General features: G+C 50.2%; 1 protein-coding gene across 1 annotated transcript in view; it reads left to right on the forward strand.

Annotated features, from left to right (window-relative positions):
- Positions 1-15,187, forward strand: part of DYNC1H1 (dynein cytoplasmic 1 heavy chain 1) — a 1,596,152-nt gene that overhangs the window by 1,186,430 nt on the left and 394,535 nt on the right. The window contains exon 70 of the mRNA XM_078660192.1: positions 8,485-8,655. Within this exon, the coding sequence (XP_078516318.1) occupies positions 8,485-8,655 (171 nt within the window). The remainder of the gene's footprint in view (positions 1-8,484; positions 8,656-15,187) is intronic.

Genomic DNA, 15,187 nt, shown 5'->3' on the forward strand with positions numbered 1-15,187 from the left:
AGCTGTGTCCTTGGACTTTAGATTTGATCCTGAACAAACTTGAAACGAAACTCGGGACCTTCGACGTTCTGCTGAAGCTGAAGACTGAAGAATCTCCCTTGTGGCCAAGGAGTGACCACCCTGGGCAACCAGGCACCATCCAGCAAATCAACGGCTTGCTTTGTCGACGTTCCCGTCGGAACCCGAGCACAGAGCCTAACAAGACCCAGACTTCCAGACCTCTCTGACCCTCTCTTCACGACTGCAGCATAGCAGCATCTGAAAGAGACACGTTAGTAATAGATTCCTTACCTTAGAATATCCCCAGGCGTCAGACTGGATCCGGAAATTTTTGCGTAGCAGTACCCTTGCGCGTCGGTAGGCGTCGTCTGCTGCTCCGCGTCCGTCGGCGTTGTGGGCGCCGTGATGACGTCGTCGGAGTACTTAGACGCCGCCTCCACTTGCTGACGTCAGTTCTTTGTTTTTTCCGCACCAGCAAGCGCAGATCCGGCAAAAGTGGTACCTTAGTCAATTTTTGACTAAACTTTTTGAGATCTCTTTTGATAATTTTTTCGAGTCTTCGACTCCGAACGGTGCCGGTAGGGATGCCAGGTTTCAAACCCTGTGAGGACTGCGACCGACTGATGTCGGTCACCGACCCTCACCGACGGTGTCTACACTGTCTCGGCGTCGATCACGACTGTCAAGACCTGCTCCGGCGGTCGGGCCCTGACTTCGAAAGCTAGGCAGGAGCGGTCCCGCAAGCGGCTCGAACTCCGGCAGTCGGCCCTGCGCCATGAGAGGTCCCGGTCCAGACGGAGGTCAAGGGACCGGTCGCGGGGTCGGAGCCATCATAGCTCCGGGAGTCGACATCACTCCTCAGGTTCGAAGTCGTCAGGTAAGCACAAGAAGTCGAAGAGACGTCATCCCTCTTCTGACTCCCCCCGACGCTCTCACGACGCAGCCGGGTGTTCGGGTGACACCGCCCACTCTGCTCCGTCGGAGTCGCGGGCGTCGCGGCCTGCCCCATACCCTCCGGTCCCTGGGCAGCATGCGACGCCGGAGGAGATCGAGCGCTTCCTCATGGCCATGAGGTCCCTCACTCCTCCTGCGGGCTCCGCGGCGCCTTTGAGACCAGCGGACCCGTCTGGGGGCCCTAGCGGGTCGGTGTCTTAGGCCCAGAAGCCGGCGGGTGCTTCGGCCCCGATGCCGCCGGTGCCTTCGGGCTCGGCGCCACAGGGCCCCGCTGGATCCGCTTCTGGATCCGGGTCATCGCCGGTTGACCTGACGACCTCACCGGCGCCGGTCCCACAGGTTGTCACCTCCGGCGCCGTCTTCGGGCGGCGCCGACCCCGATGCCTCCCTCGATCCGGTTCCGGCGCCGGAGCGGCGCCGCTGGGCGCCGCTCTCGAAGCCTTTTGGAGAGTTCTACTTCAACAAACTGGCCCCATCCATTGCCAACCCTGAGTTTCAGGAGATGGGTGATGAGTATTGGGAGGGGTCTGAGGACCCTCTGACACGAGAGTGTCAGTTCCAGGAGGACTGGACAGGTGGACTTGGGGATGCCAGTGGTCTGGACACCTCGCCAGACACTGGTTTTGTCTCACCTCCTACAGTGGCTACGGAGGAGGGGGCAACCTACAGTGTGGTGTTGACGCGGGCGGCCAAGGCCTTGGCCCTTGAGCTCCCCGTCGTGGCCGTGAGGACTAACCTCCTCACTGAGGTCCTTAAACCGCAGTCATGCTCGGCTGAGCCTCTGCTGCCGTTTAACGAGGCCTTGACTGACGTTCTTTTGGGCACTTGGTCCAGGCCCGCTACAGGTTCGCTTGTAGATAGGAACGTTGCCAGACGCCACCGCCCAGCCCCGGGCGACCCATGTTTCCTGTCCACCCACCCCACTCCCAGTCCGCATTCCCGTCGGCCACACCTGACAGGGAATCCAAGAGGTATGAGCAGTACGGCAAAGAGATATTCTCCTCCCTGAGTCTGGGACTGCTGTCTTCCAACACCGCATGCCTCTTGGGCCACTACACCCACTCTCTGTGGGACACGGTCGCGGAAGTGCTGCCAGAATACCCGTTGGAGGTACGGGCTAAACTCGGCCAGGCCCTTGTGGAAGGCCGGTATGCAGCACGATATTCTATCCGGTGTGGGCTGGATACCACCGACTCACTGGGCAGAGCGATGGCAACGACGGTGGCGATTCGTCGCCACGCCTTGTTGAGGTCCGCCAACTTCTCGGCTGATGTCCAGAATACTCTCATGGACATGCCGTTTGATGGCCGTCGCCTATTTGGCGACAAGGCAGACCATGCGCTTGAGCGCTTTAAGGACTCTGGGGCTACGGCCAGGTCCTTGGGCCTCTCGGCCCCGCGCCAGCAAACGGGTGCCTTTCGCTCCTTTCCTGGCCAAGGAAGGGGTGCCCCCACACGTGCTGCCAGCCACACACCGCAGACTAACATCCAACGTGGTGGCGGCCGTGGAAACCGCTGTGGAGGCGGTCGGGGACAACGGCGAGGTCAGTCCACACCTTCCCCCGCAGCATCCGCCTCAAAACCCACCTAGTCCGTGCTTTCAGGCCCATGTGACGCCAGGGGGGGGGCAGGGTTCGCCATCACCTCTTCCACTGGCGCACTGTCACATCGGACAGGTGGGTGCTGCAAATCGTCCGAAGGGGCTACTCCCTCCCCTTCGAGGCGACCCCTCCAGCCATGCCACCGCAATACCACCGCGTATCGGGCGATCAATTGCGACTTCTGCAGAAGGAAGTTACGGCCCGGAAGGAGAAGTTCAAAATGCTGACACTGGCTCAGGTCTTAGCTGTCCTGGACCCAGGAGACTGGATGGTGGCGTTGGACTTGCAGGACGCTTATTTCCACATCCCCGTCCTGCCGGCCCACCGGCATTACCTGCGGTTCACGGTAGGGCACGAGCACTTTCAGTTTACCGTGCTCCCCTTCGGCCTTACCAGCGCCCCACGGGTGTTCATGAAGGTGATGGCGGTGGTCGCAGCTCATCTGCGCAGATTAGGGGTTTCAGTCTTCCCCTACCTCGACGACTGGTTGTTGAAGGCCGGCTCGCCCCAAACAGTAGTCAGCCACCTCCAGACGACGCCAGACCACCTGCACCTGCTGGGGTTTTCCATCAATGTGCCGAAGTCTCACCTGTGCCCCTCTCAGAAGCTTCTCTTCATCGGAGCGGTTCTCGACTCGGCGCAGTTTCGGGTTCATCCTTCCGAACAGCGGGTTCGGGACATTCAGGCTCTGATCCACTCTTTCAGCCTTTGTCCCGGATCTCGGTCAGGTTGCCACTTCTGGGGCTGATGGCCTCCTGCATCCTTCTGGTGCATCACGCCCGGCGGCGGATGCGGGCTCTGCAGTGGGACCTGAAGTTTCAGTGGGCCCAGCATCAGGGCAACCTATCCGACCATGTCCTGATCTCGGAGGGCACTGCGAGACAGCTGCAGTGGTGGCTCACGGACCGCGATTGGGTCAGCGGCAGATCCCTCTCCCTTCCCCAACCGGAGCACGTAGTTGTGACGGACGCGTCCCTCCAGGGCTAGGGAGGCCACATGGGAGAGGCGGAGATCAGAGGCCTCTGGTCTCCGGCGGAGTCCCGGCTCCATATCAACCTTTTGGAGCTGCGGGCGATTCGTCTAGCACTGAAGGCATTCCTCCCCTCTGTCCGGGGAGTGTAGTGCAGGTGTTCACGGACAACACCACCGCCATGTGGTACTGCAACAAACAGGGCGGGGTGGGGTCGTGGACCCTTTGCCAGGAGACTCTGCGCCTCTGGCAGTGGCTGGAACATCAGGGCGTGACCCTGGTGGTTCAACACCTGGCAGGTTCTCTGAACGCCAGGGCGGACGAACTCAGCCGTCGGTGCATGATGGATCTCGAATGACGTCTGAACTTGGACGTGGCGCAAGGCCTCTTTCAGCAGTGGGGAGAGCCTTGGTTAGATCTATTCGCCACCGAAGAGAACGCACAATGTCATCAGTTCTGCGCGTTGGAATTTCCACGGCGGCACTCGCTCAGAGACGCTTTTCGTCACGAGTCGAGTTGCGGTCTATTGTACGCCTTTCCGCCTATACCACTTCTGCCCAGAGTGCTGAAGAAGATCAAATGCGACCGGGCACAAGTCATCCTTGTGGCTCCGGACTGGGCACGAAGGTACTGGTATCCAGAGCTACTCAGTATGTCAGTCTATCCCCCGGTTCGTGTGCCTCTTCAGGAGGACCTTCTGTCGCAGCAGCAGGGGACGGTCCTCCACCCGAACCTTTCCAGTCTCCGCCTCCATGCTTGGAGATTGAGCGGCGACAGTTGAGGCCATTTGACTTGCCTCCTGAAATTTGTAATGTCATTCTGGCAGCCAGGCGTCCCTCCACAAAGTCGGTATACGCCTGAAGGTGGAACACATTTGTGGCATGGTGCACAGCAAAGGCTGTGGATCCTCTTTCTGCCCCTCTTTCTGAGGTTCTTCTCTTCCTTCTTTCTCTTGCCCAGCAGGGCTCTGCTCTGGGCACTATCAAGGGCTACCTTTCTGCCCTTTCAGCCTTACTAAGGCTGCCTGATCAACCTTCTTTGTTCAAGTCCCCTATTGTAACTCGTTTTCTGAAGGGCATCACACACATGTTCCCTCCTGTTCCGTTTGTGATGCCTCAGTGGGACTGTTCTTACGTTTCTGATGTGCGCTTCCTTTGAGCCACTCCACAACTGTCCTCTCCGCCTTCTTACTCTTTAGACTGCTTTCCTGGTTGCCATCACATCTGCCAGGAGAGTGAGTGAGCTCCAGGCTCTTTCATGTACACCCCCTTTCCTTTCTGTCCATCCGGACAAGGTTGTGTTGCGCACTAAGCCATCTTTCCTGCCCAAGGTTGTCATGGCCTTCCATATCGGGCAGTCTATCACCTTGCCCACCTTCTTTCCGCCACCGCATCCCTCTAAAGAGGAAGAGCGGCTCCACCGTCTGGACCCAAAACGTGCGGTTTTGTTCTATCTAGTTCGCACACGCCAGTTCCGGGTGGATGACCAACTCTTTGTTGGATACGTGGGCGCTAAGAAGGGGCGGGCGGTGCACAAAAGGACCATCTCTCGGTGGATCATCTTGTGCATCCAGGCGTGTTACTCCTTGGCTAAGAAGGAACCCCCTGTTGGGCTGAGGGCTCATTCCACTCGGGCCACGGCGACTACGACTGCCTTAGGCCGAGGAGTGCCCTTGCAGGACATTTGTCAGGCAGCTACGTGGTCCTCGCTGCACACGTTTGCGAGATACTACTGCCTGGACAGCCAAGTCCGGAGGGATGGCTTCTTTGGCCGTTCCGTCCTTCACGACTTTCTGGTGTGATTATTGGTTCGCAGACCCACCACCGGGGTGGGTATTGCTGGGGTATCTATTCTAAGGTAAAGAATCTATCACTAACGTGTCTCATTCAGATGCACAAGTTACTACTTGTGTAACGATATATCTGTAAGAGACATTAGTTAGTGATAGATTCCTTACCGACGCACCCATCCTCCCCGTTCTGCGAACCGATATCTAAGGTTAAGGTCATCCCTTATAGGGCCCTAGTTTCAATGGCACAAGTGTTGGTTTTTAACATGGCTCTGCGTTTCTAGCGCGGAAAAGCTGTGTCTAAGAACTAAAGTCAGCACGCGGAGGCGGCGTCTAAGTACTCCGACGATGTCATCACGGCGCCGACGACGGACGCAGAGCCGCAGACGACGCCTACCGACGCGCAAGGGTACTGCTTCGCAAAAAATTCCGGATCCAGTCTGACGCCTGGGGATATTCTAAAGTAAGGAATCTATCACTAACTAATGTCTCTTACAGATATATCGTTACACAAGTAGTAACTTGTGCATCCGACTGCAGCATAGCTGAGATCCATGGAGGCGACGAGACACGTGGGACCAGACATCTTGAAAAGCCTGCAACTTGCTAACTGTGCAGCTCCTGAGGTATCCTCGCAGCTGTGCACTGGGGATTGAGAAGCCCCGAATCCGAGCTCCACCTGCACCGAAGATCAGCACTCCACGAGTTCTGCTTGGGGCCCTTCTGCTTGTGTTCTGCTCGACGCGTTGTCCGGTTGCTGGCCCGTTGGCCAGTAGCCTCTGTGACGACAATCCTTTTGAATCACCTCGCTGGTCTGGTTGCTCCAGACTGGCCCTTGCATCCCTACAAAGGTGAGGCACCTCAGACCTTGCTGGTCTGCACCAGAAGCCTTCTTTGAATCCTGCGTGGGTTGCCTTTGCCAAGGCTTGTTGACTCCAATCCGGCAGTCGACCCCTCCATCTGCGAGAACCTTCGCGGGACAGCTCTCCTCAAGCACCTGGTCGTCCTTGACGCCTCCTGGTCCGCGTGGCTGAAGAGACCAGCTTCATGACAGCACCTGATTGCTCCTCGACGTCGTCTGGTTCCTTCCTGTTTCCACCCGGTCACTGGCTAGTGACCCAGACTCTGTCCCCTCTGCTTTCAGGTCCTCTTCATCCTCGATCCGCCCTTGGATCCACCCGGACATCTTCCTCCTGGTCGCCTACAGCATCTTTCTTCAGGTCTCCATAGGCTTCAACGTCGAAACCAGACACATCTTCACACTTATGCACCCGCCGTCCGTGGTTGAGGTAACGCGAGTACTTCGGTGCTCCCAAGGGTATTGACTATCCAAGTGTCTAGGCTTTTTGTTTCCTCCTAGCTAATAACTCTTAAGTTCCCATTGACTTTGCATTGACTCACGCGTGTGTGTAAAGACACTGCACGCGCCGCCTGTGGGCCTCCTACTCCTAACCTAAGGTTCAGATAGTGTAGCCCCAGCGATTCTCTAGGCCCTAGGCCTTTCCTTTCCTCGTGACGTGGTACTTGTACCACTTACTTAGTATATGGTTTGCTTCGCCCCTAGGGCCTAACTGTAAATTGTGCAACTTAACGTATTCTGACTAAGTATCTTGTGATGTGCTTTTGCCTCTGTTCTCATAAAGAGTTCAGAGGAGTGTGTTAGTAAATAAATACATATATATTTTATATATATCCTGTGTGGTGTCCTTTCATTTGATATTCAAGGGGTTACATATGGTAAAACAGCTGGCTTTACACGCTCTCAAGAGTCTTTTAGCCTAAGACTGTTCTGTCCACGCTACCACTAGGTTAGCTGGTCTATAAGGTTGACTTACAACCATCACTATAAGGGTTGTTTGGACTGGTGCAAGGTGTTCACTAGAATAGTGAACATCATATACCAGGCCAACTTCTCACACTCAATGCTAAATTGCAACCCCTGTACCTATTGTGTTTACAAAGTCATTGCCTTTCTGCAAAGCAATAACCTGACATCACGCATTACTGAGAAAAGTATATTTTTATACCTGTTGGTTCTAAAAATAAAACAACTATATCTTTTGATATAAAAACAATTGGCCTGGAGTTCAGTCCTTGAGTATGTGAAACCTTTTGCTGACTGAGTGTGTACAACAAATGCTTTACACTGTCCTCTGGTACTGCCTTACTGCTCGACCAAGCTACCACTTTTGAGAGTAAGGTCAGCCCTGACTTTAACCTCTGTTATACCTCGGGGTTTGTGGTCTCTATACACACTGTACCTTACTTTGGTCCAGTATATATAGAGCCACTTTCTCACACAAATTCCTTACCGACCCACACATCCTCCCCTCTGTGTGACCTGCTGGTCCTGTTACACACAAGATCTCTTTTTTGGCATTCTGATGCCTTTCTTTAGGACTTTGTATTTGTTTGACACAAAGATGTCTCTTTCAGGCACACAGTTTATGTAGACCGATTCTATGCATGGCTCCGCGTTTTGGCGTGGAATGTAGTCCCAGAAGAAACTGACGTTATAGGGCTTATGTGGACTCCACTCCGTCCACGTCACTTCTGGCGGTCGACGTGGCTACAAAGTTGCTTGACGCCCTCTACTGATGCACATAGGTCTGCTGTGAAGAACGTCTGGATCCTGCCTGGCGCCTGGGGGAGAATTGCGAGGCAAGTAATCTGCGGCTAGATCCTGTCTCTACCAGATAAGGCATTCCCGAAGGTAAGTAACTTCTTTAGTTGTGCATTATTGGCTAAATAGGTGGGTATCAGAAACTTTCTAAAAAGGAACAGCGGACTAAAGTCTTTGGAAGTTTAGATGGTATAGATATGATCTTGCATTTTGGTTTGGGACCTCTGTCCCAGGGAGAGGAATAGGTAATTCAAGATAGTGTGCACTAGCAGTGATATAGTATTCTTGTATAGCTGTTTGTTGATTATCCATGTAATTCAACATTGGATCTTCCATAGATTCACATGCCTGAATCATTCCAACCCAGGTTGGGAATCACTGCCAACTAGAAACGATTCATGCATATGGCTCTTTGAAAGATAGCCACTCTGGATAACTGGAGTGGCAGGCAAGTGAGTAATTTCTTCTGGCATAACTGTACTGAGGCAATTTCAAGAAGGCTGCTTCCTTGTTGGATTTTTAACCATAGTGTTCAAATTTTGTTTCAGTCTCCAAATGAACGAGCAAGATTATACTTCCTTCTTGCCTGGTTTCATGCTGTAATTCAGGAACGTCTACGGTATGCACCTCTTGGTTGGTCTAAAAAATATGAGTTTGGTGAATCTGATCTGAGATCTGCCTGCGACACTGTGGACACGTGGTTGGATGATTCAGCAAAGGTTTGTAGCTTTAACTTTACACTTATGAGGCCCAGTTCAGTGTAGATGTAAATGTATTAGTTACTTGTGTACTTTAATGCAATGTTTTAACCCCCAACACATTTTCAGTGCTTTAGAGCGCGCAGAATTGATTAAAACAGTTCAACTTTTTACAAGAAAGCCCTAGACCTGGATACCTATATTTAAAGTTTCTTTAAACCGCTCCAAAATTTCATAGTAAAAATAAGGCTTTTACCTACGGGACAGTGATATAGATGTTAATTATGTGAAAGAACTATGACATGTCTTATGCCATTCCAAGTTTTCTGCTATGCTCTAGTTAATCACTCCGTAAAATGAAGCCAGGCTACAAGATTTCTTAACTGGCACTTTGGTAAGTTCTTAAAGTTTTGAAAAGAGTATGATGAAAAGACATAAAAGATTTGTTAGACAGTTTTGATTGGTTGCATTTTTTTGGATGTTGGATGTGGCCCCAATTAATAGGGGTCCTTTAAATTGTATTGTCAAGGAAGCAAGTTTATCAGTTAACTAATGAGTGATTTGTCCTTTTATCAAAATGCATGGTTGCATTGTGTCTGATACTTAGTTTCAGAGAGCTTTTTAGAGACCGGTTGGCAAGAAAGAAGTTGCAGTACTGCTGTCAAAAGACAGAAATAGCACATATGTATACTCTGTCTGAAGGGTACTTGTAAGTAACTGCAGATTCATCCAAATGTGATTTTTTAATTACCCCAGGTTCCAAACTGGATGTGGACATTTTTCTACCAAATTCTCCATTGTGTCGATAGTGGACCCAGTAGTGGCCTTAAACTGCCTTTAGAAGTGATGATACAAATTCTTATACATATAGGTGTTGCCCCTACACGTAGATGTAATTTCCTTTCGTTTGGATCCAGATCTCAGTTACCAACTTTTTCGGTGTTTCACTAATCCCAAAATAATTGTTTTCAGCAGACTGTGCGCTAAAGGGAAACGTCTCTTCTTCCCCTTCTTCCCCCCCCGATTTGAAAACAGGCTTTAAACCCTGCTACACCAACAGACAGCAGATGTAATTTAGCAGATTCACACAAATTCTGCCTGTATTATCTAGGGTCTTGGCACACCTTGAGGTCCTGAAACTGGCGCCTTGATGCATGTAAAGGTCCATCCGAGTGAGGCTAAGCTGTATGTCGCTGAAAACAAACTGTGTGCGTCATGCTCTAAGCAGCAGACTCCTGCAAGATGCTGGTCTGCTCCCACTCCAGATTCCAGTCCCACTCCAAGTCATTGTCCTCCTGTAAATTGAAGACAAAGTCAAGTGTCTTCTCAAATGCCGGAGGAGGATAGGGGGTAGTATTTGTTTATTCTGGTCTATCTGGAATGCAATTAACTCATGCCATTGAGTACTGCAGGTTGTTCACCAAGGGTCCATCCTCCCCTTTACATGCTTTCATGTGCCCATTCTGCAGCCTAGGCATGCTTCTTTTGGTTCGTGGTGGGATTAGAAATTTTCCAGTTTACCGTTCTGCTCTTTAGTCTCATGTCCGCTTACGAAGGTGATGACAGTGGTTACAGACCATCTTTACAGGTCAGGGATGCATATATTTCCTTACCTTGATTACTAGCTCCTGATGGCTCCCAAAGGTGGACACACTGCAGTCAGTTGTGGACCACCTGCAGGTCATTGTCACCTTACAGTCTTCCCTGGGGTTTTCCACCAGCAAACCAACATCTCCCCTTTCACCTGCACAGAGAATTCCCTTAAAAAGGGCCATCTAATTGAGATTACTAGCTACAGATTCCTTACCTCAGGATCTGAGTAGATCTGTAAATTTGTTAGCAACCCCTTGCATGCCGCTAGGTGACGTTGGTCAGCACCGTTTGGCGTTCTCCGCACCGGAAGGGACGTGTGTAATGTCTGTATAGACTCCACCCTGCTCACTGATCTCAGTTCCTTCTTTTCAGTGCAATAGCACGGATGTGGGTGAGGTCCTCTCAGTCACTTTTTGACGGGATTATTTCAGCTTTTTGTTGAAGACTAGTATCTTTTACCCATTTTTTTCAAGGATGTCTGTGATGGAAACCACCGGGTTTAACCTTGTGGAAAACAACTCTGAGCCCCTGCTCTAGGTCTTTTTCGCTGGTGGAAGATCTTGGGACTGCTCCTGGAGTCTCTTGCATTTGTAGTCCTCACACTCCTAGATTTCTTTAGACAAGTCCCATAAGAAGTCATCCAAGAAGTCGAAGTTCTTTTTGACTTCTCCGCATTTCTCCCATTCTTTGGATTACACAAGAAAACGATGCCACAAATCCAGGCTCTGTTCTCGGATTGTTCCTGTGCAGCCGGTGTCAGAAACTGGGTTTACTCGGGGCTTCCCCGAGGTTACTGGACCTAGAGTGACCCTTGCCCAACTCTGAGAGATGTATGAGGCCATGAGCCTCATCATGGGTGTCCGAACCCCTCTGGAGCGCCCTCAGGCCTCAAGGGTTTTAGAAGGTCTTTCACTAAACCTCTGTTGGCGATTCTGCACTCAGAACCTGTTGACCCCTCAGGCTCCATTGGTAGATCTAGATTGTCTTAAGCCGTGTCTTCACGACCTCCTTTGTGGACTGTTTCAGTGGTGCCGTTTGCTGCACCAAACCCATTGTGATTCCCAACTCCAATACGGTGCCGAACCAGCGTCACACGGTGTTGATTCCAGCGCCAGTTAGGCCAACTCAGCCTGGATTGGAGATGGTGTCCTATTTCCCTGAAGTGCCTGCTGAGGAGCACGAATGGAGGGGATCTGATCCCTAAAACTACACTGACTCCATAGCAGAGTTCATGGCTGTATGAGGACCTGAATACCAAAGGTACAACGACGGACCCTTCCTAATGTCAGCACCTGACTATTTTTCGCCCCAAATAATAATTCACCCCAAGATAACTAGAGAGAGGTGTGTGCACACTGACTAGCACCCATCGTTACTGTGCCGATTCCTTATGGAATTATATACAAGTTAAACAACTGCAAAGGTGCACCACAAAAAACAATGAGCAAATTCCAATGCTATTAATAAGCATGAAAAAGAACGTTTTCCATTGACAGGATGTTGTTAATCTTCAAATGATCTTTATTTTCAATGTATTCAAAACAACAATGTACAGCCGACGCGTTTCGTCCCAAGCTGGGACTTCTTCAGGGCTGTCGGTAAAAACATACAAACAAGTGATTACTATACTAGCTACGTTAAGTGATAAACAATTCAACAACAAACACAATTTACAAAACAGTTTTTTAAAAAACACATGTTAAAACATGGGCATAGGAGCTTGTACATGCAAACAGCCTCAATCCTCAGAGAACATGATGAGAGAAAGGCTTCTGTCTTAGACATCAACAACTATGTACAACGGAGTTTATATATACAAAATTTACAAAATCTTTGGTTAGGCGAAGGGAGACTGCCTATAAGTGAAATAACAGATGAATGTCCATATGTAAATAGACTATTCTATACACGTGAATCTATATACAATATAAGCATTTTATAGTGAAAGACACCGAATGCAGGAAATTTACACGCTGATAGGGAAAAACTTGATAGGTATTCTTAATAACATTTGGAAAGTAATTGGCCAAAAGGAGAAATTCCTCTTGTATGACCCGGTCATACATGGTGTGGAGAGACTGAGAGGAGTGGGGAACCCCCCCCCCCCCCCCACCCCCCTCTTCCTCCCCCACAGCTAACCCAGCCAAAGGGTCATACTGAGTGCAACAAGCAAACCGAGGTAAAAGTATATCTGAAATCTAGTGTTCTTGAGGGAACCACAGTAGGAGTTGCTCTCAGCCTGGATAAACATGAAGGCAGGTTTGGTCATATTAAAAACCCGTCTTGCACCAGCAAGTCTATGCCGTTAACTTATTTACCTTTTGTAAATGTGAGCTGTCCCATAAGGAGTGAGAGTATGACGAGATTGAAGAGCCTGGGCCACGTATTCACAGATTCAATCATCCAATGTGTATTTATTGATGTATGGAATTTCTGATGTTTCTTTTTCTCATTCAGTATGGAACAAACCGGGTTGTACCTCCAGGAAACAGAGAAGTGGATAAAAATATAATCAGATTTGGTGAGATACGAAATGAAAGACAGAATAGGAGATTCCTATGCCTAAACATATCTAATCAGGGCATTAACTTAACTTACTATGTATCTATTTATTGGGTCGGGACTAGGTCAGGTTGGAATCCTGAATATAGGCAGTGAAAACTCCTCAAGAATTCATATGTTTGAACATCATATGCATGTTCTGAAAAACATGTAAAGGAGATAGATAGATAAATAGATGGCATAAATGAATAAACCCTGCAAATAAAATATAAGAAAAAGAGAACTGTCACAAGAAAAATTACCTGTAATAATAACAAGGTAACTGGGGACAAACAAGTCCTATAAGTCCCCAGAAGAAGGAGGTGGGCACTGTATTCCAGTAGGCCTGCCAAGTGCAAAATAAATATAGAAAATATTTGTTTAAGCTGTATGAGGACCTGACTGATGCCAGTGGTCTGGATACCTCATCAGACACTGGACTCCCCTCTCCTCACACAGTGGCTATGGATGAAGGTGTTTCTTTCATGATGGTGGTCCGCAGGGCAGCTAAGGTCCTGCACCGAACGCCGCCAAACAGTTGCGGTCAAGACCAAAGTCTTGATAGAGGTGCTACAGCCCAGTGTTATCTTCTTGAGAACCTTTATTGCCCTTTAACAAAGCTATAAACTGATGTCCCGCTTGGGACCTGGGCCAAGCCCTACACAGGCTCTCCAGTGCAAAGGACCATTGTTCGCCACCCTTGTCCCGCTCTCGGGGACCCAGCCTTCCTCTGCCAGCACTGTACCCCTGAGAGCCCGGTGAGCCAGGTCTCAACTTCCCAGATCAATCCCAGCTTGTTCCCTACCACACCAGGTATCCTAGTAAATCCAAGAGACTGAACACCTTTAAGAGTATTTTCTCTTTCACCAGCCTGACATTGCCCTCCATGAACCCTGTGTGCTTATTGAGCTGTTATTCCCATACTGGGTGGGATACGGTTGCTTAAGTACTGACTATGGTTGTGCATGAGGCCCGGACCATACTTAAAAAGAAAAATTACAAACATATTGCTGATGGGCGAGATCTAGCAATGTTCATGATTGGATACGGGTTGGATACGACTCACTCACTAGGCAGAACTATTAATCTTCGCTGGCACTCCGACGTCACACCTGGTTGAGGAGTACTGGCTTTTCGGGAGATGTCCAGGCATATCTTATGGACATGCTGTTATATGAACCTCACCTCTTTGGTGACCAGGCAGATTCAGCCTTGGAGAGATTCAAGGACAGTAGAGTCACTGCTAGGTCGTTGGAGCTCTCTGTGGTCACCAGACAGTTGCATTCCCTTTTACTTCTTCAGCGGCTACAACTGAGGGCTATCGGCTGCGTCCATTTCTACCTAGCCACCATGGGCAGCAGGCTCAGTCATTTTATGAGGTCCAAAACTAGGGGTGCGCCCAATCCACTCCCCCGCCCGGCAGCTGCACAGTCAAGACCTATAATTTTCCCTTTATCCTGCATTGTCATTGTAGGAAGCTGGTTCTGTATGTACTATACCAAAGTAAAGTATATTGTGCACAGTCCAATTAATCACCAGAGGCTAAAGTAGATAATACTAATGCTCTCTTTTGTGGTATTGTGTGCGAGCAGTTAAGCTTATCAGAGGGCAGTGCTAAGCATTTTAGTACACACACACAGGCAAGAAATGATTACACACACTAGCTAACTAAATCTGAGACTAATGGTTTGTAAAATCATTTCTTTTAGTATCTGATAGAGACTACTAGCTGCAGATTCCTTAACGCAGAATTACCCCCAGGCGTGAGACTGGATCCGGAAAACTTTTCTGCCACAGCACTCCTGCACGCCGGGGGGACGGCACCACGTGATTCCGTCCTGACGTCGTCCGTGATTATGACGTCAGCGAGGATACATAAGTCTCACCCCGGCGCGCCTTGTGAGAAAGTGCCATCTTTCTTGCATTGGTATGCCCCCACTTTTTTCTGAACTACTGATGTGCTTGACTGAGTGTGCCCTGGGTTCCTGCCAACCAGGTACCCATGGCCTGTGTTCCTTCCCTAAAACTATGCTGAAACAAAAAGACCCAATTGGCATCTCTGGCCACCTGTCAGCCCCTAGTAAACGATACTCTAGGTACCCAGGGCATGGTGACCAGAGAAGACCCCTGAGGGCTGCAGCACTTATTGTGCCACCATCAGAAGCCCTGTACCCAGGCACCCACTCACTGCCTTTGCAGGATGAGTGCATAAGTACAGATCTAAAACAAGAGTCGACATGGCACACATCCCTGTGTGCCATGCCCACAGAACCCACTGCCCTGGCATACTTCAGTCACTCCTCTAGCTGGGTGCCCTATGCCAGTGGTGTGGGCACAGGTGCATGAGCCCTGTGCCCTTACAGTACCCAGGGCCATTCCTGGGCACTGTAAGTGCAGTGATGCCATTAAGAGTATATGG

The sequence above is a fragment of the Lissotriton helveticus genome, chromosome 9 (assembly GCF_964261635.1).
Source record: "Lissotriton helveticus chromosome 9, aLisHel1.1, whole genome shotgun sequence".
NCBI lineage: Eukaryota > Metazoa > Chordata > Amphibia > Caudata > Salamandridae > Lissotriton > Lissotriton helveticus.